This window comes from Narcine bancroftii, chromosome 4, assembly GCF_036971445.1.
Source record: "Narcine bancroftii isolate sNarBan1 chromosome 4, sNarBan1.hap1, whole genome shotgun sequence".
NCBI lineage: Eukaryota > Metazoa > Chordata > Chondrichthyes > Torpediniformes > Narcinidae > Narcine > Narcine bancroftii.
The window spans coordinates 253,843,567-253,869,661 of record NC_091472.1 but is presented as its reverse complement, the minus strand read 5'-3'; the positions used below and the strand labels follow the sequence as shown (position 1 = coordinate 253,869,661).

Genomic DNA, 26,095 nt, shown 5'->3' with positions numbered 1-26,095 from the left:
TCACAAAAGAGTCCCAGCTGAGTGTAGGAGCATTCTGTGTGCTACAGAGCTGGATCCTTCTACAATGCCTGTGTTAATTTGAATAGGCTGCTGATATTCACTATGAAATTGTGAGACGTTCATATGTTTGAATTATTTTGATGAATTTACATTCAGTTTTACATGAATGTTTTTTTTTATTTTAATTATTTTTTTGTCCTAGTTTAATTGGCTCTGATCATTAAGGTTTACAAAGTGATAAAGGTTGACAAATATCAACAGCAGAATTAAAATGAATGTTGTTTGATTGGTTCCCCTACCTCGCATTTTCACTCCATAACTAATGCACCTCCAAGATATACACAGTTGCTCACCAAGGCTAGTCCTATGGCGACCATCTCCCATTCCGCAACAAATCTGCAATGCCCAAGATTAGGAGGTCAAGGACAGTGGATAAGAATGCTATCCTCACTCAGGAATGATATTGTCATTCCTTCATTGTTTGGGTCCAAATCCTGGGATACTCTTGACATCATTGTGAGAGCGACTTCATCAGAATGTGGCTCACCATCATCAGGTCATTTGGGGATTGGCAACAAATGCTGGTCACGAGTGACATCTGCACTGAATTCATGAACAAAACAAAAACTGGTGAAATGAAAAATGGAAACAGTGATTATAGTTATTAAATTTTGAGCCCAAAAACTTGTAGAAGAGCACAAGTTAAAGGTTATGTTGTGTTTCTGAGTTTCTGTCTGGCTTGATTGGAGCAGTGAAGGAGACTGCAGTCAAAGAAACAATGGGACAGTTAAATGAATTGATCAAAGTTCAGTCCATGTCTGCACATTAAATGGCGTTCTTCCATTAATCAATTAACTGAAACAGCACCTGTTAAATCCTTGGTTCACGTGACTCTGGAAATGAAGAGCAAAATTAAACTGCAGATGTTGCATTTCCCATTTTTTTGGTTGGAAAGATACCCTTGGAAAGGAGAGTGTGTTGGAGGTGATTGACAACTAGTTCTAGTGGTTGTCGAGAGCATGGCCCCTTCAGAATTTTAAAAGGGGAGGCTGTGTGTGTCTTGGAGTTGGAGGTGTGGAAATACATCCCTGATGCTGGGTTGGAAGTTGAGGACAAGGGGAATATAATGAATTGCTGGGTTGGAAGATGAGGACAAGGGGAATATAATGAATGGTAAGAAAGTGGGAAGGATACATGTAATGAAGAGGTATTTTCAATTAGAAAATAATATAGTCATAAAGAATAAATTAGAAAAACAAACAAGCTTTCCACAACAAAGATGTAAAATGAAAAATGATAACATATGCACCAACATTCTTGTTTGCAACAACTGAATATTTTGTAAAAAATACTAAAAATCAATTACAATAGTATACTTAATGCAATTAAGAGACAATAAATACAAAAAAAAGACATAATAAATATTCACAGATATCAGAGTACAAAAAAGTAACCTTTGCATTAGTGCAGACAGTCCTTTTGTGCTGTCAGTGCAGAGTTTGATTAGTGTACCAAGGTGAGATTCAAGAGTGTGATAACTGTTGTAAAGAAACTGGTACTGGTTTTCAGGCAACAACAATCTTATCCTTTGCTACCGGGTGATGGGGGGTCCCTTCTGATGCTGCCTGCCTTCTTGAGACGGTGCCTCCAATGGATGTCTGCACTGGATGGGAGGTTAGAGTCTGTGACGGATCTGGCTACGTTTGCTACCTTTTGAAGAGTACTGCAAGTCTGGGCAGTCAAGTTCCCAAACCAAGCTGTGCTGCAACCAGTCAGTATATTTACCATTCACCTGCAGAATTTTGATATTCAATGACAAATCTCCTCAGAGTTCTTGAAAATGGAGGACTGCGCTTACTTCATAGTTGCCTCAATGACCCAGAACCCTCTCCACCTTTGTCCCATCAATTTGAAAATGTGTGTCGTCCCTTGGCTTCTCCTCCCAGAAATGAGGAAGCGTATCATTGGGACACAGGTAATGAATTCTATGTCTGCACATATCCCTTGACGAAAATGGAGCTGCAAGCTCAATTTTTGATTACATTTTAAGAGACTGATCAAATTAATAAATACATTTTAGTTCACCACAAGAATAGGAACTACATTTAGTTCAGGAACAAAAAAATTCAGGAGAGATAGAGAAGAAAGGAGAGAATCTTGAAATATCAGCAATCATGTATTTATGGTGTGAAGCATATGCATGTGACTGTGAGAAACTTGTCTTATTAGCTTTGAATGGGAAATAAGATAATTTATTATCAATGCCATTGGAGGAAAGAGGATCATTACTTTAGCTGTAGTTTTGACATTCCTGCAATAAGTTAAAGATAAAATAAATCTTGATGCTTTTTATATACATTGAATTAAAATGAGGCGAAGACACAGCAAGTGTCAGGGGAAACAGTTTGTTGTCTGCTTCAACATTCAATAAGTTCACAATCGATCCTACAGACTGTTCACTTTTTACCCATCCCAATTGTATCATTCCCTTTTGTATCCAAAATGTTATCTGAGTGTCAGAAATAGTCAACAAAAAATATCCTAAAACAGTTGACTCCTTTATAGATTATTCCTTCGGTTGTAGCCTTTTCAACCTGAGGAAACATCCCCTAAGGTCATCTCATTAGAACATTGGAACATTACAGCACACTACAGGCCCTTCAGCCCACGATATTGTGCCAGCTTATTTAAAAACGACACCACAACAATCTTATCCTTTGCTTCCTCACATCCATAACCCTCTATTTTTCTTACTTCCATGTGCCGGAGTCCTTTAAATGCCCCATTTGTACCATCCACCACCACCACCCCCTTTCAAATCTTGTATATCACTTTGAAACTCAGTGAGTACAGGCCAATCTCCCTCTGCACCTTAGAAATTAATCTACCGAATCCATGTCACACTATTTAAATGTCTGTATTACAATTGGCCTATATATGGAGATCAAAACATTTATATTGAACTCTAGCATACTGTCAACAAATTACCATGCACCATCTTTGAAGGTTCCTTACTTTTCCTTCAATACTTTTTTTGAACCTACATATTTACTTGCTGTATATCATGAATTAGCATACTGAAATTTTTATATCCAAATACATGTTTAATGAGAAATATCAATTTTTTAATTACATAAAAGTACTGGAGAAACTCAGCAAGCCATGCAGTGTCCCTAGGAAGCCAAGATATACTGCATAACCACCATTTCAGGCTTGAGTCCTTCACCAAAATATGAATAAAAAGATGAGGGGAGGAAGGCAGAAGGCACAAGGGGAGGTGCACAGGCCAACAGTCAATAGGTCATAGGTGAATATGGGTGGGAAAGGCAGAAGAGAAAAAAAGGTGATAATGGATAAGGAGAGGGTGGTAGCTCTCTGAATGGAGAAGGGTGTGGGAAACTGAAGCAAAAGAGGCAGAGGGATAGGGAAAGAGAGAGAGACAGGGGAGAGGCTTAACAGAAAACTGAGAAGTCAACATTAATGCCGTCTGGTTGGAGAGTATCCCCAGAAGGAATATTAAGGGTTGTTCTTCCAATTTGCTGGTGGCCTCGGTTTGATAGTGCATGAAGCTATGGACCGACGCGTCAATGGGGTGCTGAATTGAAATGGTTGGCTACTGGGAAGTCCCCGCTATTCTCATGTTTTCCGTTAATAACTTTATTGTACATCTGCTAAACTTACCTAACACATATACTCTTTACTGTATCCTCACAGAAATATTAAAAAAGGAGCAAATGACAAATCTAATATTAATCTGTGAGATCAATCTGGTTAGCTGAATTCCATGATTTAATATTGGTGTGTAAGTGGGTGAAAACACTTGGGTTGTTTGATTGTCTACACCCATACAGCAAGTATATCTACACGTTACTTGAAACTATAATTTTATCAACAGCAGCATAAAATAATTTGCAATTGTATCAAATGCTATATACTAATAATGCTATTAATATTAAAGACCTTGCATATGTGTAAACATCTGGTGTTAATTGTCTATCTGAGAATCTTCTTTTTCTGATAGATTTAACATTTCTGAAATCTAAATAGACTAATCATGAATATTACTTATTTTTATTCAGAAAAGTTACATAAATTGAACTAACATTGGTTCTGTGCAGCACTTCTAACTTTTTCAAATTTTCTTTCAAGTTTATTTATTTATCATCCGACTGTAACAGTATAACCCAATGAAACAGCATTCTCCGGACCACATTGCAAGCACACATACAGACATAGCACACAGACACATGATGCATATACACAGAACCTAAATACATGTCTGATATACATATATAAAACTAGTCGAGCCATGGGGAGTTATTTTAGCAGTTCAACAGTCATTCAGTATCTCACTGCCCGTGGGAAGAAGCTGTTCCTCAGCCTGCTGGATCTGGCTCTAATACTTCTGTATCTTTTTCTTGACAGGAGTAGCTAGAAGATGCTGTGGGTAGGATGATAAGGCTCTTTACAGATTTTGTGAGCTCTCTTTAAACAATGATCTTGGTAAATACATTAATGGGATCAATGGGGAAAGATGGAAGGGGGTGTTGCGGAGGGAGGCCTCAGCGATTCTCTCTGCTGCTTTTTATAGTCCTGTGGATTGACCTCCGATCCAATGCTTTACAACAACCGTACCACACTGATCGAGCAGGCCAGATTGCTCGATAGAACTTCTGTAGAAACTTGACAGGATGGTGGCCAGTAGCCTTGCCCACCTAAAGCTTCTAAAGAAGTGCAGTAACTTTTGCACCTTCTTGACAAGTGAGGAAATGTTATGTGCCCAAGATAAGTCAGTTCCTAAGTGGACTCTGAGGAACTTGGTGCTCTTCACTACTATTGATGTGTAGTGGAGAGTGGCTGCCTCTGGTCATCTTGAAGTCCACAATCATCTCCTTTGACTTGTCAATGTTGAGACTCAGGTTTTCATTCTCGCACTACCTCATAAGATTTTCCACCTCTTTTCTTTATTGCGACTCATCATTGTTGCTGGCATGGCAGTCATGGGTCAGCAGCGCAAACAGGAGCGGGCTGAGCACACAGCCCAGAGGTGCTCCAGCGCTCAGCGTGACTAGGCTTGATGTTCTGCTGCCGACTTGAGCAGACTGTGGTTTTCCCATTAGCAAGTACAGAATCCAATTAAAGAGAAAGGTGCTGAGTTCCAATGAGGACAGCTTCTCTACCAGCCTCTGAGGTCTAATTGTATTAAACACTGAGCTGACGTCAATGAAGGCATATGAGGTGTCAGTCTCCAGATTGGTTAAGATAGAGTGGAGGGACAAAACTATAGCATGGGCAATGGAACAGCTCCATCTGTAGGTGAATTGAAATGGGTTGAGCATCTCCAGGAGGTGCACTTTGATACGTTCCATCACCAGACATTCGAAGCATTTCACAGTAGTGGAGTTCAGTGTCACTGTGTGGTCATCATTGAAGCCTGTTACTATTGACCAATTTGGTACCGGTATGGTGATAGCTATCTGACAACTGACGGGGGCGATGGACTCCTACAATAGCGTGATGAAGATCTGCATAAGGACTTCCATCAATTGGTCTACACAATCCTTCAGTACCTGACTGGGTGTGTTTTCTGGTCCCGCTGCCATGTGTGTGTTTTAATATCTTAAAATGTTTAAAATTTGAAATAACCATCCTTGCAGTGTAAAATCTATTACAAAGTCAAGTATTAGAAGCTGGGGCTACTTAATTGCTGAATATTCAACAGAACATCACGTGGTTCAAGAATGTTTTGAAATGTCATTTGATTGACAGATTCTTTGCTTTCTTCACAGGAATATGCTGGAAAGGAGAAAGCAATAACAAAAGCTTTGGATGATCTGAAGGCTAACTTCTACTGTGAATTGTGTGACAAGCAATATTACAAACATCAAGAGTTTGATAACCACATAAACTCTTACGATCACGCTCATAAGCAGGTAAGGAAACAGTAAGCATTGGGACAACACTTACTCATTCGCATTTTATTTGCAATTCTTGTTGCTGCAACATCATATAGTATGAATGCAGAAATTAAGTGGTGTTGAAATCCAGTCTGTTTTTATCAGGGTGACTACTGCTAAGTACGTAGTTACACGAACAGTCTTGCATCAATATAAAAATATTTTTTAAAGATATGCAATTGATCGATATAACATAACAAGCTTTTTCAATATTTTTATTGGTGTTTATCAAATAAATGCTACATAGGTACATAACAATAAAATATAGCAACACAAATAGTACTGAAACTAATGTTACAATAAAAAGAAAGAAAAAAAAAGCATTCTAATTATCAATCCCCTCCCTTTGGAAGCTACTTACTGGCTTAACACAAACAGCCCACTACTAATAATAAAAAGGTCAACATTGGGATCAAAAACCAGAAACTATTTAATCTCACAAATTTTGAAAGTATTTAAGAAAAGAACCCCATAAAGAAAGATTAACAAAGTAAAGATCAACTTCAGTCGTGGAACATCTAATTTTTTTCCAAAGTCATATCAGACAAACATTGATAATGAATGGGAGGGACTGCATCTTTCCACTTCATTAATATGGCCCTTCTTGTGATAAGGGAAGCGAGGGCAACAATATGGGATTGTGAAGCAGTCAGAATTAAACCAGATGGCCCACTTATTCCGAAGAGAGCAAGGATTTGGAGTCAAAGTAATATTAAGAACTAAAGACAAGGTACGAAATACATCTTCTGAAACCAAACGTGTTTGAGTCTCACGTGCGCAAAAAGCTTTTGAGTTATGTCATCTCACACGATCAGCATATGGCAGTTTTAACATAGAACACTACAGCACAGTATAGGCCCTTCAGTCCTCAATGTTGTGCTGACCCACAAACTTTTTATAAAGTACTAAACCCTCCCTACCTATAACTCTAATTTTCTTCCATCTGTGTGCCTGTCTAAGAATCTCTTCAATGACCCAATGTTTCAGCCTCTAGTACCATCCATGGCATGGTATACCAGACACTCACAACTCTGCGTAAAAAGCTTACCCTTGATGTCTCCCATAAATTCGCCTCCCTTCATTATATACACATGTCCTTTGGTGTTTGCTATTCCTGCCTTGGGACAAAGGCACTCTCTGTCCACCCTATCTATACCTCTCATAATCTTGTAGACCTCTGTTGTTTCCTTTCATCCTTCTACACACCAAAGAAAAAAATCCCAGCTCTCCTAACCTTACCTCACAAGACTTAGTTTCCAAATCCATGCAATATACTGGTAAATCTCCTCTGCACCCTCTCCGTAGCTTCCAGATCCTTCCTATAATGTGGTGACCAGAACTGAACACAATACTCTAAGTGTGGACTCACCAGAGGTTTGTAGAGTTACAATACGACTTCTTCACTCCTAAACTTAATCCTCCTATTAATGAAGTAAAACATCCCATAGGCCTTCTTAACTATCTTATCAACCTGCGCTGTGACCTTGAAGGATGTATGAATTTGGACCCCAAGGACAATCCACAATCTCAAGTATCTGACCATTAACCCTGTGCTCAGCCTTCTGATTTGTCCTTCCAAAATGCATCCCCTCACACTTATCCAGATTGAACTCCATCTGCCACTTTTCCACCAAATTCTGCATCCTGTCTTTATCCTTTTGTAACCTTCAACAGCCTTCAACGCCATCCACAACTCCTCCAATCTTCATATCATCTGCAAACCTATTGACCCATCATTTTGCCTCTTCATCCAGGTCATTTATAAAAATCATAAAGATCAGGGGTCTCGGAAAAGATCCTTGCAGAACTCCACGAGTCACTGACCTCCAGGCAGAACACTTTACTGCAACTACTACTCTCTGCTTTCTACATACAAGCCAATTTTTATCCACACAGTCAAGGTTCCATGGATCCCATGCCTCATGACTTTCTGATGAGTCTCTCACGGGGAACCTAGTCAAATGCCTTACTGAACCCCATATAGATCACATCAACTGCCTTACCCTCATCAATTTCTTTTGTACCACTTCATAAAACTCAATTAGGCTTGTGAGACACGACCTTCCCTTTACAAAGCCATGCTGGACTTCTCCAAATGCTCATAAATCCTATCCTTAAGAATCCTCTCCAATAGTTTGCACACTGCAGCCCGTAAGACTCACTGGTCTATAATTCCCAGGATTCTCCCTATTACCTTTTTTTAAAGCAAAGGGACCACGTATGCCATTCTTCACTCTTCAAGCACTTCCCCTGTGGTCAAAGCGGATTCAAAGATTATAACCACTGCCTCAGCTACCTCTTCCCTCCCTTTCCAGAGCAATTTGGGGTAGATCGCATCCAGCCCAGGGTTTTATTAATTTTAATGTGTTGTTTTTTTTAAAATCCAACACTTCCTCATCCCTAATCTCAACATTGTCCAGCACACAAGCCTGTTCTATTCCAATCTCACCCTGATCAAGGTACTTTTCTCTTGTGAATACTGAAGCAAACTATTTATTTAGGAACTCCCCAACCCTCTGCATTGCCAGCCACATGTTACATCCTTTATCCTTGAGCGGTTCCACCTTCATTCTCATCATTCTTCTGTTCTTGACATATGCATAGAATGACCTGGGGTTCTTCTTAATCCTACAGGCCAAGGCCTTCTCATTCCCCCTTTGAGCTCTCCTACGTCTTTTCTTCAGCTCCTTCCTGGCTACCATATACTTTTCATGAGCCCCTCCTGTTTCCCATGTCTAGCATATGCAGCCTTCTTCCTCTTGACTCATTGCCTCACCTGTTTAGTCGACCACAGTCCCCTTTTCCTACCATCATTTCCCTGTCCCAATGACACAAACCTCTCCTGAACCCAATACGTGTCCCTGAACTTCCTCCACGTTAGTTCTGTGCTTTCACCCTTGAACATCTGTTTCCAATTTACTCTCGCTAGTTCCTGCCTCATCCCTTCATAATTAGCCCTTCCCCAATTAAACACTTTCTCATTTTGCAATAATACTTCAAGGCAAGAGTGACTTTTTTTGAAAAACAAAGTTACAGCAAAAACACATTTAATGAATGAAAAAGCTTATGATGAATTTAATATAATAGAAAGCATTCAAACCCATGTTTAAACATAACTTGTGTTTGGCAGCTGAATCAATGGGACTCACATGGAATATAGATTCAATAATGTCATGTAACAGGAACGTCAAGATATTTAGCATATTTGGAAATGATAGCATTGACAGCTCTAGAACTTTGCTTTCATCCACATTGAGATAACTTGCTATAATTTGAGCCAGTAAGCAAAGTACATATTACCATATCACCAATGCCAATAAAAGCTGCTTTAATGGAAGACGTGAAAGCTCTTCTCCTTTTGGCAGAAAAGGCCAGCCAATAAAACCTACATTTCTCATAATATTACAGCCGATAATGTCATAATTTCTGATTAAGCCTGATCCAATTCAAACTCTGCCTTATCAGAACTTATCTCATTCTTGAATCGGACCAAATTTTACTTGGTCATAACAAAATACAGCAGCAGATGTTTCTCAGAAATAACCTACATACATGTCACTTGATCAGTACACATACCAGCAGATCCTTTAAAGGGGATTGTGAGCATTTATGATCCCCTACAGAATAAGGTCTTACAGGATCCATTGCATTTAGAATGATTTTCTACCCAGCATGCTGTTTGATTACTGGCATTTCATCTGACAGTAAGATTATTTAATCTAACTAATAGTTTTTCACTGTAAATCACTCTTCGGCTGGACATTCATGGAACAGCACTCCAATCACAAGCACTTATCTTCTTCTTTATCTTTATAATGTCCTGCATTTGACAAACAAATCTTAATATATTATTGGCATTATTTGTTTGTCTTATACTTCCAACAATATAATTGTATCTTCTCCAAATTTATTTTTTTAATCCATATTTTTAAAATATATAAACCTAGAAACATTTGTAGATGAGGGCTTCATCAGTCTTGTTCCTCTGTTTATCTTGCTAACCTGGGGTGGCAATAGCAAATACTGGAGGACATCTGTTTAAGTATAGTGGAGGAAAGTTTAGAGGAGATATCAGAGGTAAGTTTTTTTTTAACTCAATGAGAGGTGGGTGCCTGGAATCCATTTCCGGGGGTGGGGCAGAGTGGGGTGGTGGTGGAGACTGGGACAACAGGGGCATTCAAAAGACTCTTAAATTGGCATGTGGCTGTAAAAAAAAAAATAGACGGTTCGGAGGGTGAGGTAGGGGAAAATTAGATGATTGTGGAGTAGGTTTATATAGGTCAGCACAACTTTGTGGGCCAAAGGGCCTGCATTGTGCTGTAATATGATGTGTTCTATTAGTAGTGACCGTATGCTAAAATAACTGAACACAGACAGTTCATGAAACTCGGTAATCGTTTAAATGAGTGGGATCGTATACATTTTTTTAAAAGCACAAAATGTAAGTTATACAATTTGCAATCATCTGAAATACTTTCACTCAGTAATGTTCACTACAGTCTGTGGTGTGTACAGATGAAACATTAGGTGAAGGATAGAGAATTTGATTTAAAACTGCTGTATTATTAAAAATTTGAAACAACATACTTTAAAACCAGTATTTTATTTTTCAATTGGGAACTATTTAATTGGATAGAATCTAATTTCACAATCCTGTTTGCCATGGTAATATTGCTTGAATGCATAGCATCTCAGGCATAAAGTGTAAATGTTTGTTTTCCCTTTTCAACTAGGGTTGATGCACCTGCCACCTCCAGTTCCTATACAAAATATGGGAATAATGGTTAAATGGATAATGTGTGTCAGAGTACTGTATTTAATAAGAAAAGGGAAAGAAAGCCTGTTGAGATCTGTTCCTCTCAACACATCATTCAGAAACTCCAGGGACGAATGTTAACTGGAATGCAGAATTTAACTGTTTCTGTGAGTTTAGGCAGGATCTATCTAAACCATTGTACAGTGTGGTCTGGATTTTTCAATATTGGCACTAATGCAATTTACTTGACAAAATATGCAGGCTTAGAGCTGAGACCTACCTTTCTTTTCCAGTATGAACTGATGCTCAGAATTGGTCACAGGCAGTAGAATTAAGCAGGGGTTGAAAATCTTCAGTAAAAAATCTGAAACTGAGTTATGGTCAGGATGAAGTAAAAGGATGTGCAGAACTCTTTCACTGACAGACAGCTGGCAATCCTGCTCCAGCACCTTTGCCAAGAATGCCAATATTGCAAAAGCAGGGGTGCAAGCCACAGTTACATAGTGGTTTATCATTGCCAGCCAGCTTGTCCGAGTTAGTTGTGACATTTCTGCTGCCACTGGAGTTAGTAAATGCAGATTTGTAAAGCAATGATCAGAGTTAAACAAGAAAGTCTGCAGATGCTGTGGTCAAGTGCAATGCACAGATGTGCTGGAGAGACTCAGCAGGTCATGCAGCATCCATATGAAGTAAGGAGTAATGAAAGTTTCGATACCCAGTGAAGGGCCCAGGCCCAAAATGTTGGTTGCCCTTTGCTACCTGGGGATGCCGCGTGACCTGCTGAGCTTCTCCAGCGCATTTGAGTAGAGGTATTTCAAGTTGTGCCTTTGCTCATTGGTGCCAGTTCGACAGGGCAGCCTTGGTCTCCTGAAAGCCCCTGCACCTCTCCCCTGTTTGTCCTCCTCCTATTTTCTTCCTGCTTATTCCAGCATTAAAAACTACCTGGACTGCAACTTAAATGTTGGAAAACTGTGTTTCTGAGTATTATGTCTGTAGCCAAACCTAACCTGAATGAAATTGATTACAGTTGTTTCTGCATGTAGGTCATGAGTTTAATGTGGATATTTTAGTTCTCACATATACATCACTTGGCACCCTTTAACACTCAGTGAAAACTTTGTTACACTTACCAGCTGAACTTCACAGGAAATATGTCAAGACTGGTACTCCAACAAATGTATTTTGGGAGTTATTTTGCATGTAGTACAAAAATGATGGTTGAATGGTTGGAGGAAGCATAATCTTCCCGATTTTCCTTTCCACAGTGGAAAGTGCAATCAGATGTTATAGTGAATGATGGGTATGTGGTTAATGTCATACTGCAACTGTTGAAATTATCCACAGGATCCACCTTTAGACGCCTGGTCAATGTCATAGTCACAGAATTCTGCCTTGGAATCTACATTCCAGACACCACCATCTCAATGCAGGAGTATGTCCTGTCCCAGGCACAGTGGTATACAGTCAGGTCAGAACTGCCCTGGGAGTCCTCAATACAAAATCCAGATCCAATTAAATCTCGAGGTTAAATGTGGGAAAGGACTACTGCTGATACCAGCCACTGTTGACATTTCCTGATGAACCCATGCAACCTCTTGTTGAATGCCACTTATCAGGATCACTTGAATAGCAAAGGCACAGAATGTGCTCTGGAGAGGGAGACTTTTTGAATATTTTATTTATTAAACCACTAGCAAACTTATCACAATATTTCAAACTGAATCCAAATACATGTGATATTTTATTAAAAGTTTAAAAAAAATACATCTCCTATAAATCCCCCAAACTCCCTACAAACTAAAAAAGAAAAAGATGGTCACCACAACAGGAGTATTTCCCTTTCCGATACTTTTAAATATAAATATTCATATAAGAGAAAGGATATGTTGAGAGATTCATTTAAATTTTAATACTAACAGTTTGTAAATATGGGCTCCATATTTTAGATAGGGAGACTTGTGTCTGATATCAAGACTGGCTCTATGACTGGCCGAATAATGAAGGACTTTGCTAGACTGGGTCAAAGACAAGTGGTGAGGGAACCGAAAGACACACTCCTACACAACCTCATCCTCACCAACCTGTCCAGCGCAGATGCATCTGCCAGCAACAGTAAAAGTGGGAGTGAGGACCGCACAGTCCTTTTGTAGATTAAATCCTGTCTTCACAGTGAGAATATGCTTTGTCTATTGTGTGCCATGGCCACCATTATAAATGGGGTCAACTGCCAACCAATCGAGCAACTTCAACTGGGCATCCATGAGGCATTGTGGTCCATCAGCAGAAGGATTGCACTCAGTCACAATCTGCAACCTCATTGTCCTTGATCTAACATCACCATTTTACCAGGGGATGCACCATGGGGAAGGTAATGACAGAAGCAGCATCAGCCCACGCTCGAAAGAATTAATTTGATGAAGCTACAAGACAGGACAACTTGCTTGCTGAACAGCATCAGCACCATGCAAAAAACAGAGCTAAGTAATCCCCAAACTAATGGATCAGTTCAAAGCTCTGCTGTCCTGCCACATCCAGTCGTGAATAATAGTGGATTAATAAAACATTCATTGGAGAGTTAGTTTCCCCATCCTCATTGATGGAGGAGCCCAGCACGCCCGTGCAACCCAGTGAGTACCATGAGTCGAATTTGCTGAAGGATCATCCTCTGAACCTCTGAACCTCCTCCAGTGGACCCCAGCATCATTTATGTCAGCCTTCAGTCAGTTCTTCAGGGTCATGTCCAAGGCCCAACCATGTTCGCCTGCTGCATTGATCTTCCATCATTAGGTCAGAAGTAGGGATGTTTGTACAATTCCTTAGGTAATGAAGCAATCCACAACCAGATGCAGCAAAAATGCAGCAGTTTCTAGGCCTGGGCTGATAGCTGGCAAGTAGCAAATGTACCACACAAGTGGCAGGTAATGGCAATACACAACAAGGAGAACATCCAGCTATCATTCTCTGACATACAATGGTATTACCACCACTAAAATCTTCCACAATGGGGAGAGGTTACCATTAATCAGAAACTTAACTGGAGTAACCTACACAGTGACGCTACAGAGAGCTCAGATCCCGTAGTAAGTAACTCACCTCCTAACTCCCAGAACCCATCCACCAATTGCAAGGCTCAAATCAGGAGTCTGGCTCTCCACTTTCCTGGATGAGTGCAGAATGAGCAACATTCAAGCTTGACATCAAGAAGGACATAGCAGCCGACTGTTAGGCACCATTAAAAACCATTCATTAATTCCACTATCAATGCACAGTAGCAGCAGGTGGCACCATCTACAGGTTGCAGTGCAGCAGTAGATATAGTGTATATCAATTTTAAAAAGGCATTTGACAAGTGGTAGACTTGATCCATGGAACCTTGGTTGTGAGGATTGAGAAATGGCTTGCCTGCAGAAAACAGGTAGCAGCAGATGGAACATATTTTACCTCGAGGTCAGTAACTATTGGATTCTGCAGGGATCTGTTCTGGGTCACCTGCTCTTTGCAATTTTTATAAATGACCTGGACGAAAAAGTAGAGTGATGGGTCAGTAAGTTTTCAGATAACATGAAGGTTGGAGGTGCTGTATATAGTGTAGAAGGTTGTTGTAGGTTACAACAGGATATAGACAGAACAGAGATGGGCGGAAAAGTGGCAGAAGGAGCTCAATCTGTTTATGTGAAGTGATGCATTTTGGAAGGTCAATTCTGAAGGCATAGTACATGGTTAATGGCAGGGTTCTTAATGGTATGGAAGAACAGAAGGATCTTAGGGTCTAAATCCATGGATCTCTCAAGGTCGCTACACGGTTAAGAATGCTTATGGTATGCAGCTGTATAAAACTCTGGTTAGACCACACTTCTAGTTTAGTTCTGGTCACCTCATTACAGGAAGATCTGGAGAGGGTACAAAGGAGATTTACCAGGATGTTGCCTGGATTGGAGAACTTGTCTTATGAGGCAAAGTTAACAGAGATAGGGGGTTTCTCTTTGGAGCAAAGAAAGATGATAAGTGACTTAATAGAGGTTTACAAGATTACAAGAGGCAGCCAGCACTTTTTTCCCTCAGGGTGAGAATAGCAAACACCAGAGGGCACATAAAAGGTGAGGGAAGGAAAGCTTAAGGGAGATATGAGGGGCAAGTTCTTTGACACAGAGTACTGGGTGCCTGGAAGGACATTGCCTGGAGTGGTGGTGGAGGCTGGTACATCGGAACATCTATGACTCTTAGGCACATGGCTGCAGGAAAAATAGAAGGTAATGGGTGTGAGGTAGGGAAGGTTTAGTTTGTTGAGTAGGTTTATACTAGTTGGCACAATATCGAGGGGCAAAGGGCCTCTATTGTATTCTAATGTTCTATGCTCTAACTGTGAGAGAAAGCAAAATCTGATTGAAGTTCCAACAATTTTCAGTTCCATCAGATTGGATGATTCCTACAATGTTAATTTTAATTCTGATACAAGAATCAGCAATTTGAAATAGAAACTGGTTTTCTCCCCACAGCTGCCCGCTTGTCCTGTCGAGTATTTACAATTTTGTTCTGATTCCATTCTATTCCCATTGATTTCAGTGTAATTGGTGAATGCTGATCAGGTTAAAATATCTGGATGCAAGAAGGAAGCCCAAATAACTTGCAAATGCTCTAGATTTCAAAATATACATCATTATTTATTGTTTGTTAAATCTGGAATGCAAACCTATGACAGGTAAAATAGGAATTCTGCTGCCTTAAAAATATCAAAATACACTTTACTGTGATAGTAAATAATGAAATATAAATGTGGTTTTCTCATGAAAATTTTCAGATTCTCTTTTGCAAAGGTAAAATTGATGGAAGTGTTGCTTAATATGGACTAACCTCAAAGTAATATTCGTATTATCCATATTATTACTTACTCCAAATACAAAGAACTTGTCCCCGAAAGGGAGGAGTGGTAAACTTCAATGAATCAGCTTTTGTCTATTTGGACAGGCCCTGACAAAAACAAATTTTAAAGTGGAGAAATGACTGGATGATTGGTCATTGTGCAACGCGGCTTCCCCTCCATTGACTACATCTGGACCTGCAGCTGCCTCTGGAGAGCTACTAAGATATTAAAAGACTTCCACCCCACCCCCGCCCAACCTTTCAATCAGGCAGATGAAACACGAGCTTGAAACATAAAATTCTAGGTTGAAGGAGAGTTTCTGTCCTTTTGTTATCAGACTCTTACGTTCCAAAAGATTATGTCCTTGCACTGTTTTAAATAATTTTTTTCTATATCCAGCATTCTGTTTTTGTACATTTTTCTAAATCCCGAACTATTTGACTGTTGTAACATTCCTTACACTGGTGTCTTAATGTATTTATTTATTTGTTAATGTTGGACCACCTACTGTACAGGTTATCTTGCCTAGATAGTTTAGAAAGCAAAGGTTTTTTTTAAATCTAAAATTTAAATTTAAATTTAGACATACAGCACAATAACAGGCCCTTCTGACCCACGAGCCTATGCCACCCCAATGCCCCAATTAATCTACAACCCTCATACGTTTTGAAAGGTAGAAAGAAAACAGAGTGCTCAGAGGAAACCCATGCAGAAATACATGAGAACATACAAACTCCTTACAGACAGCGCCGGATGCGAACCTGGATCAGTGGCACTGTAATAGCGTTATGCTAACCACTACACTAACTGTGTAGTTTGACTGTAATTCAGTTCAAGTGACAATAAAACAATGCAGTTATTTGGGAATATTTAGTAAAGTTGTCCTCCTTTAATCAGAAGCACATTGCCACAGAATAAAGGTAACTTTCTACAGAACAATCCCATATTTGCATAATATATAGAGAACCTGAAAGGAAACTGCAGACAGAATGTGTCCATTTGTCACATTTCTTTGTGGATTCTGTAGTACTTGTAAAATTTCACACAGCTTAAAATCCCTCACTTACAACACCAGATGATTCTGCCCGAAAGACACTTTTACTGCAATGAAGGATTGTGACTTACAAGCTAATGATGTAATAAAGTGGGCAACTATTTCATATGATCCACTCTGTAACCTTTTCATCACATCAACTAATTGTATCTTGAATGGATCCAGTGTATTCTTCCTCCTGTGTCCTATCCTATCAATCACCTCTCTGAAGAAATCCTTCCTGATGTTAATCCGAAATTGAATTTCCACTCTGCCTTTGTTCTAAGGTCTTGAGCTGCTTTAAAAACGTGTTCCAATTTTACTTTCTACATTTAATATCCTTTCTATTTCTGCAAGGCTCTAACTCATCTATCCCTCACAGATTAAAAGTTTTCTTTTCCTGCCGAAGGTTTCCCAGTCAACCTTGTGATGAGGATTCTCTCCACATATTTTCTTGTCACCTGTTACCCCAAGGTGACCAAAAATACAAGTTTGGGCAGAAAGCAGCAGCTTAACTAGGTGTGGGCAATTATGCCAAATTGTACCCAGAAATCTAAAAGAGCTCTTTGATTCTAAACTGGATGGCAATGTGTGGCTATACACACAGACCTTCCCATAAAAGTTTTCTTGTAGATTTTCGTGGTATTTTTATATTTCCATGTAGCTGTAAATTCCCAATAAAGTTTATAGGCAAAGTAATAAAAGCACTGAATCACAAAACAAACAGCCCAGACAGCCACTTATCTCTGGAAGTATACCTTGAAGTTAGTTACATGATTTATTGATTTCATTCACCGATTTACAAACACAAAACATGAGATGAATTTTATTTCATGTTGCCACACCACAGTTACACTGTAAGTAACTACAATTTATTGGTCATCTGGAAGAATTGCAAATCACCTATCCTGCTCTGATGTACAAGTAAAAGGAATCAAATGGGAAATTACATTGAGTCCAGTGTCTTTCATGGCCTCAAGTCATCCTGAAACACCATCATTTGGTTTCAAGCTATATTCGCTGTTGCAGAGTAATGAACAGAGCAGCAAATTTGCTCATTGTAAGTTACCTTAATTTCCCAAATGGTCTGTTTCCATGATGTTGATAGAGGGATAAAAATTGGCCGGCAGATTAGGTTCATATCTAACGTTGCTCTTTGAAATAATGTTGACAGAATCTTTTTTCTATCCACTTCAGAGAGCAGAGAGGATTTCAATTAAATGCCTCAACCAAAAAACAGCATCTCCAAGAAAGCTGTGCTCCCTCAGTACTGCACTGGGGTGCCAGATTAAGTTTCTGATCTGAGTCGGTTTTGAGGACTTGAATGTAAAATTTACTGACCTGGAATGTAAAATGCTCCCAGCTGAAGCATGAACAAAAAACAGTGCATTTTAAATGGAAGGTTTACTTTCAACACTGACAATCAATTGTCTATTTTCACTCAGCTGCTAATGTTTTCTTCATTCTATACATTCTAGTGTTTAAAATTCAAGCCCAGAATCTATTGCCTTTTTCCTTCTTGACCTTAGGTTTTGGTTTGATTATCTTCTCCTCTCCAAAAACAGTAAATCTATGATGGAATGTTCATCAATCTTTACTCTCTCTGTAAAAGCTCATATGAGCCTTCATAATCTGGGGACAGCAATATCCCTGAGTATAAACCCAGGGCATCACAGGCAAAACCCTCCCCACCATTTTGAACATCTACAGGGAACGCTGTTGTCAGAGAGCAGCAGCAATCATCAAAAATCCACACCACTCAGCACATGCTCTGTTCTCGCTGCTACCATCAGGAAAGAGGTCTAGGTGCCACAAGACTCGCACCACCAGTTTCAGGAACAGCTGCTACCCCTCCACCATCAGACTCCTCAACAACAAACTCAATCAGGGACTCATTTAAGGCCTCTTACTTTTGCACTTTATTGATTTTGTTCCTCTCTGTATTGCCATATTACATTTTTTTGTTTACATGTGTACATTTGCACTACCAATACGGGCCTTGCACGTAGAAAAAATAATCTATGGTTGGATATGATTTCGTGCATGTACTCTGACAATACATCTGAAATATGATGATCAGAAGGATATCAGAACCCAATCCTCTCCTCATTCCTTCGTCTAAACATAAACACACGTGGAGTAGGAAGAATCAACAAGAATCAGGAAAAGGCTGCCATTTTATTGTCACTAACTTGGATGCCATTTATAATTTGTTTTTGCTGAATGCAGATAACATACTGCATTCCAATAAATACTGTGCAATAACTGAAGCCCTAAATTGATTTTAAATTTTATTTTTAAAATTTAGACATACAGCATTGTAGCAGGCCAATTCAGCCCTACAAGTCCGTGCCGCCCAATTTACACTCCATTAACCTACGTCTCGGTATTTTTGGAAGAGTGGAAGGAAACCAGAGCCCCCCCCCCCCCCAGAGAAAACTCATGCAGACACAAGGTGTCAGTATTGTAAGGTAAAAACATCATGAGATGGGACCGGAGAAGGAGTCACCCAGTACCAAGGAGTAACAGAATGCAGATGTGACCTTGTACACTCAAGATAAGCTTTACACTAACAAGAATGATGTGCAGCAGACTAACAGAGAAGGATAGCAACAGTTTATTCATTGGACAATGTAATGGTATGATCATTTACTAAGTACGTATCCTGAGGTATAAAAAAAACACCACTTGCTGATAACGGCAGAATGCACCTTCTCCAACTAACACTGTTAGTTGCAAGTGTTACAATCCAGCAATAAAGAACAAAGAACCTTGATTTCGACTCAGTCTGGTGTTTGACTCACTCATTCATGAACAAAGCAGACCTAACAGTATTCAAATCCAGGTCCAGTCCCGATCGCTGGCACTGTAAAGGCATTGTGCTAACTGCTACACCAACCATACCTCCCATCTACACATATCACCTAAACATTGAGGATATAATATAATTTATTTAACTGCTTAACATGAATTTAAGAGGCAACTTAAAACTATTACATCTTATGCAATTCAGCCTTGGTTGGATGTTAGTAGAGAGTGATCTTTTCATCCTTTGAAAAATAGAACCATGGAACACTACAGTAAAGAAACAGGCCCTTTTTCCCATCCTATTCTGCCTATTTCCATCACATTGCACTCAGACCATGCCATTTCATACCCCTCCCATTCATCTACTGATCCAATCTTTCTCTTAAATGTTGGAATCGAACCTGCATCCACCAGCTCATTTCACACTCTCAGCACCCTCTGAGTGAAGAAGATTCCCCTAATATTCCCCTTGAACGCTTCACCTTAATCCATTTCCTTTTGTTCTTGTCTCACTCAACTTAGTGGAAAAAAAGTATTTGCATTTACGCTATCTATGCCCCTCATAATTTTGAATACCTCTATTAAATCTCCCCTCATTCTCAAACACTCCAGAATTTAAAGTCCTAACAAATTCACCACTCCCTACAATTCAGCTCTTCAAGTCTTGGCGACATCCTTGTAAATTTTTCTCTGCATTCCTTCAACTTGTTGATATCTTTCCTGTTGGTAGGTGACCACAACTGCAAATAATACTCCAAATCTGGCCTTACCAATGTCTTATACAATTTCAATGTAACATCCTAATTCCTGTACTCAATATTTTGGTTTACGAAGGACAATGCTCCAAGAGCTTACATTATGGCCCTATCTACCTGCGACAACAGGTTTTATAGTATTTGGTCAAGAGATTAAGTAAAACCAATTGTAGCAAGTGATATGTTAGCATGTTTATAAATTAGACTGTGTTCTCTTTCCATTCCTAACATTCTTTTCTGGTTCATGGACATCTTATAGCTATTTAGAAAGTCTTGAAGCTTGATTTTCACAAATGCGTAGATTTCAATTGGCATTGCAGTCATCCATTGTGATGAATTAATTCATCATATAATTGAAGTATTCATTGAGTACATGTATAATTACTGATGCACATACTTCTGATAAATGAAGCATTAAACTCTGTTCCTTGCTTGTCAGATGCAGCTCGAATATTTTAAGACACTTTCTGACCTTTGAAGGAAAACTAAGGGGCATATATGACTTAATAAATAATATTTCTACAGGCTAAGATATCTAGAAACAAAGGTCATTGTCTCCAAAATATGGAGAGAACCTATGGAGTCACTCTAGAAATTAAAAGACACATCTTCCCCAGAGAGTCGCCAATCTTTGGAATTCTCTACCCAAGAGACTCAGTGACTAAATATATTCAAAACACAAATCAAAATATTTTTGAAATTTAAGGAACCTGGCTTTGTGCCACTTGCTTGCACTGAGGTAAAAGATGCACCACTGGTAGCTGCCTATGAGGACCAAGATCTCTCCATGAACTATAGGGTTTGGCAAAGTGAGGCATCATTTCTGACCCCCAGCCATCAACATTGTTAGATAGTGAAACTGATAAAAGCAGCTAAGTATCTCCTCCTACCTCTCTTTCTGATCCCCTTACATTATTTCATTCTCTTGTTGTTGATTCCATAATTTGTTGTGTGGGATCAACCCTATCTCTGGGCTGGGGAGAGTTGTGCAGTAAAACAAAAAGATGTGGAGACAGAATCTTGATGGTGACACAGACCAAAGGAATCAGATGCTCTGCAGCAAAGAGGTGCTGCCCGTTTCCAGCCAGGATGCGACCAGAGCGCCATCTCAACCCCCAATCCTCAATACCTGCCCTCGGAGGCAACCTATCCACAGGGAGCCAAAGGCAGTTGCCCCCTGGAGGAGCTCCAGCAGAGGGAAGGAACTCCAGCAGAGGGAAGGAACCTTTATGCCAAGTTCCTGTCAGTTGGTACTCTGCATAGCCCAAAAAGATTTTCATTTTGAAGTAGAGTCGGATATGTAATTGTGAGGACCAAGAGTTCACCAGTGAGCCAGCATCCTGTGTGGCTTGTCAACGTGAGGTCCTAGCAAATCTCCAAAATGGTCCATGCTTTTATTTGTTGTGCAAATTCAATAAAAATTGCATCTTTTGGATATAAATTGCTTATTCAAATTTTTAATAATTACTTGTGTGTTAAAATATAATTGTTTACATTTAGAAAAAAATACAAAGATGTTTACAATTTTGTAACAGGCAAGAACTAGTGGTCACTGAAAAATAAGAAACCATTCGTTTAAGGCAGACAAAGTGACTTTTTCTTTCTTCAGAGGTTTGGAAGTCCTTGCAATTCTCTTCTTTAAAGGACAGTGAAAGCAGAGTCTTTGAATATATTTATGGCAGAGGGATTCACAATAAGAAAATTACTGTAGATAGGCAGGAATGCAAAAATTGCTGTTACAATTTGTTCATGATACCGTTGGACTGGTTGAATAAAAAAAATACAAGAACTAAACATTATCATTTAAATAATTTCATGTATGCCATTATTTTTCACTCTTTGCCTCTCTTATTTATCTCCATTTATTATATTCTGGTAAGTTGATTATGTCTAAATGGGGTATTTTCTACAACACTCAAAAGATTTTTTAAAAAAGGAAAGATGTGCAGGGCCTTAAAACATCGTCTTTATTCATCTGCTATCTAGTATATTTTCCAATCATATAAGGTTGTGCAGACTAGGGCTTTTTTTCTCTGGAGCGTAGAAGATTGAGGGGGGTCTTGATAGAGGCGTTTAAGATTTTAAAAGGGTCAGACAGAATAAATGGAGATAGGCTTTTTCAATTAAGAGTGGGGGAGATTCAAACTAGAGGGCATGGTTTAAGGTTGAAGGGGGAAAATTATAAGGGGAACATGAGGGGAAATTTCTTTACGCAAAGGGTGGTAGGGATGTGGAATGAGCTTCCGGCAGACGTGGTCGAGGCGGGATCATTGGTTACATTTAAGGATAGACTGGATAGTTACATGGAGAGGAGAGGACTGGAGGGGTATGGACTGGGTGCTGGTCAGTGGGACTAGGAGGGTGGGGATTTGTTACAGCATGGACTAGTAGGGCTGTAAGTGGTTATATGGTTATAACCATACAGTATGATGCTGCAGGATGTACACAAAACACATATAATAGGAACAAGGGCAGGCTTGAGTGACTGAGTGGATTTCTCTTGCTCCTAATGCAAATTAAGTTTGCTGGAAATGTTGCTAGAATAGCCTGGAAAGACATTCCATGTCAAATTCATTCCCCTGCATTTACCACTGTGTGTACATTTACATTCATTAGTTCAGCAGATATCACTGATGATGTGCAAGAGTAGTAATTTTGTCTGAAGGCTTTATCTTTACCTCAGTGCACAGGCTTACTTTAAATTATCCTCTTACATTATCACTACAATTCAAAGGTCCTTATCAGCCGCAGTATTGATCGGTAGAAGAACCAAGGTCATCAATGCACTTCTTGCCCAGTTCATTTACAACTGCAATGTTCTGTTGGCAACAATAAGATGGCCCTTTGGGATCTGTTTGAAGGTGCTGAAATATTTTTGAATACATCACTCCTTTAAATATATGCTGAGATTCACTTTTTGTTTTGAAGTTGCATTACACTCTGATTCTCTGTCATTAGTCGGTCATATTAAATGAAGCGAGAACGGCATCCACATTGGCCTATCAAGAACCCAGTGTCATGTTCTCTGGGTTTCCAACACTAATAGTTCTTTTGCTCAGTGGCATACGTACAGTTTGACGAAGTTATAACATTTATGTTGTCACCTCTCAGATATCTAAAGGAAAAGAGAATTCACCCTGATCCAGAATATTGACAGTTGACTAAAATCTGGCATTGATTGTAGTTTACAAGTATATTCCAAATTTGATAATATATTGTCTTTTGTATATTAAATAGCTACAAACAAGAGATCCACAAAGTGTTTCACTGCCAAAATATTGTTCTTTTGTGCCTTTGTTTTGATTTCTGACTTCTTTATATTCATTACCCTTCAAACCCAAATCTGGACAATATTCAGACATATGGTTCTGCACAATTTTTACATTCTCATTAAGGAAACTAATAAGATAATAGTTTTCAATTACATGATAGTTTAAGGTCTGCTTTGTACAATAGATTTTCTGAATTGCACAGTGCTCCCAAAGAGTAACGCAGTAGACTGCTGGTTCAAAATGTATTTTGTCTGATACCGTTGAACAAAAATATACAAGAGCTAGATTTTATAATTTATTATAATTGTTAAAATGCTAAATTTGGAATTATTGAATTTTTGTTTCCTTTATCTCCATCTATTAACGTGATCATGTGTCAATGGGGTATTTTGTATGACATTCAAAAGACACAAAGAATCCAGGCCTTTAAATCCTGGTGTTCATTCATCAGCTATCTGGTATGTTTTTGATCATATTTCTTCTTTTCTTTGGCTTGGCTTCGCGGACGAAGATTTATGGAGGGGGTAAAAGTCCACGTCAGCTGCAGGCTCGTTTGTGGCTGACAAGTCCGATGCGGGACAGGCAGACACGGTTGCAGCGGCTGCAGGGGAAAATTGGTTGGTTGGGGTTGGGTGTTGAGTTTTTCCTCCTTTGTCTTTTGTCAGTGAGGTGGGCTCTGCGGTCTTCTTCAAAGGAGGTTGCTGCCCGCCAAACTGTGAGGCGCCAAGATGCACGGTTTGAGGCGATATCAGCCCACTGGCGGTGGTCAATGTGGCAGGCACCAAGAGATTTCTTTAGGCAGTCCTTGTATCTTTTCTTTGGTGCACCTCTGTCACACACACACAGGATAACACAGCAATCAGTATTGCTGCCTCACAACTCCAGGGACTCTGCCCTGGAGAGGTAGGTGCCTGTTTGGAATTTGCACATTCTCCTTCAGACTGTGGGAACCTCCACTAGTTGCAAATCGAGTTGCTCTGGTTTTCTTCTGCCTTTATTGGTAAGTTAACGGTCAGATGTAAAATCGCCTGAGTATGGATGTGGGAATTAATGGGAGAAAGATGCAGGATCAGAGAGAAGCATGTAAGGCAGCATGGGGCACGAAATTGATATTTCTTTGTTGAGGCATGGCAATGGGTTCGTGGGGCTCTGGTGTGGCAATTAAATTTTCCAAAATTTAATTTATAAAAATTAAAATGAAAATGGGCACATTGATATTATTAGTGGCCCTTTCATGGAGAAAAAAAATTCTGTCAATCTTTCAGGTCTGGATTCTTTTAACCTGTCCCAATCCAAAGTGTTGACTGTTCATTTCTCCCCATGGATGTTACCTGATTTATCAAGTCCTACTCAAGATTCTAGCATCTGTAATTCTTGTGTTTTCCTGCCTTTTACAGTGTTGGCTGCATGGTCTTCCTTTTCATTTTTTTTTCTAATTGGAGACTTGACAGGTCATTCAGGTGCTATCTCTGTGAAGTACTAAAGGAATGCCATTTTCACAGATGTTACTTCAATCTCTCAACTCCAATTAAATTTTCTTCTCAGTTACAGTAAGTGATCATTTTCTGATTTGTCCATCAATGGTAATTTTAATGGTGCAGACCTTCAATGTGTATGATTTTCCTATCTTTTTTTTGTCTGGAGGCTCACTGACATTTCTGCTATCCATTCTCAATGGATGAAGCTCTTCGCTAGGCAAGAACAAAATATGTAAATTTAATATAGTTTGTTCGCTACATTTCATTCTAAAGGACAGTATAGAGAAAAAGTTTCTCCTCCCCATATCTTGCCTTGCAAGACATTTCAGGATCTAGTATTGAATTGTCGTTTATGGCCACATAGAATAAGACACAGTGAAAAGCTTTTTGTCTTGTGCGCTACCCAGGCAAATCAATTCATACTTCTGCACAGCAGGCATTATATTAATTAAAACAATGGTCAGAGTAAGTAATAGAACAATTTAGTAATTCCAGTGGTGTTTGAGTAAAGGTATCAGAGGTTAGAATAACTGTAATGCAGGTAAGCATTACTCCATCAGGAGTAGATCGCAAAACTTTCGGCACATTCCTGCATCAAGTTGCCATCCAATTAAATCTACTCTCACTGTTTTAAATCCAGTTTAGCAAGCTCCATCCAACTTTCCTCATGAGATTATTAGCTCATTTCATGTATTAGTAAGCTTTCAAGGAAATGTTCAGAATGCATTTACATCCTTCCTTAAATAAAGAGGCTGATACAGTACACAATGTTCCATTCATGGTCTTTATTAATCTGGCCAGCTCCCAGAGCCTGAAAGACCACCTGATCCAATTGTTTTGTATTTGGGATCAGCAAGAGTCAAGTCCCGTGCAAGCAGGCCACTTGCAAGACTATCGATCACCATGAATCCAAGAAAATAACAAAAGAGTACATATATAAAAGGGGTTGCAGTATTAAGGACACTGGTGGGCACAACTGCTGAAAAATTCTACCATTTCTTCACGTTCACCACAAAACCCCATCTCACCACCACTCATTATGCCAATTTTGTCAAACAACTGAAGAAATTTGCAAAAATGAAACAGGTCCATACATTACTTCTGACATAAAATAATGTTTTGCATTTTTTGGCAATAAATTTATATCTAATATTTTGTAAAAATTGTATTTTGAA

At 39.2% G+C, this 26,095-nt stretch overlaps 1 protein-coding gene across 1 annotated transcript in view; it reads left to right on the top strand.

Moving 5' to 3' along the window:
• The first annotated feature begins 1,948 nt into the window (after positions 1 to 1,948).
• The window catches only part of LOC138762455 (zinc finger protein 804A-like), a 62,783-nt gene continuing 38,636 nt past the window's right edge, over positions 1,949 to 26,095 (top strand). The window contains exons 1-2 of the mRNA XM_069936212.1: positions 1,949 to 1,975; positions 5,790 to 5,933. Of these exons, the coding sequence (XP_069792313.1) occupies positions 1,949 to 1,975; positions 5,790 to 5,933 (171 nt within the window). The remainder of the gene's footprint in view (positions 1,976 to 5,789; positions 5,934 to 26,095) is intronic.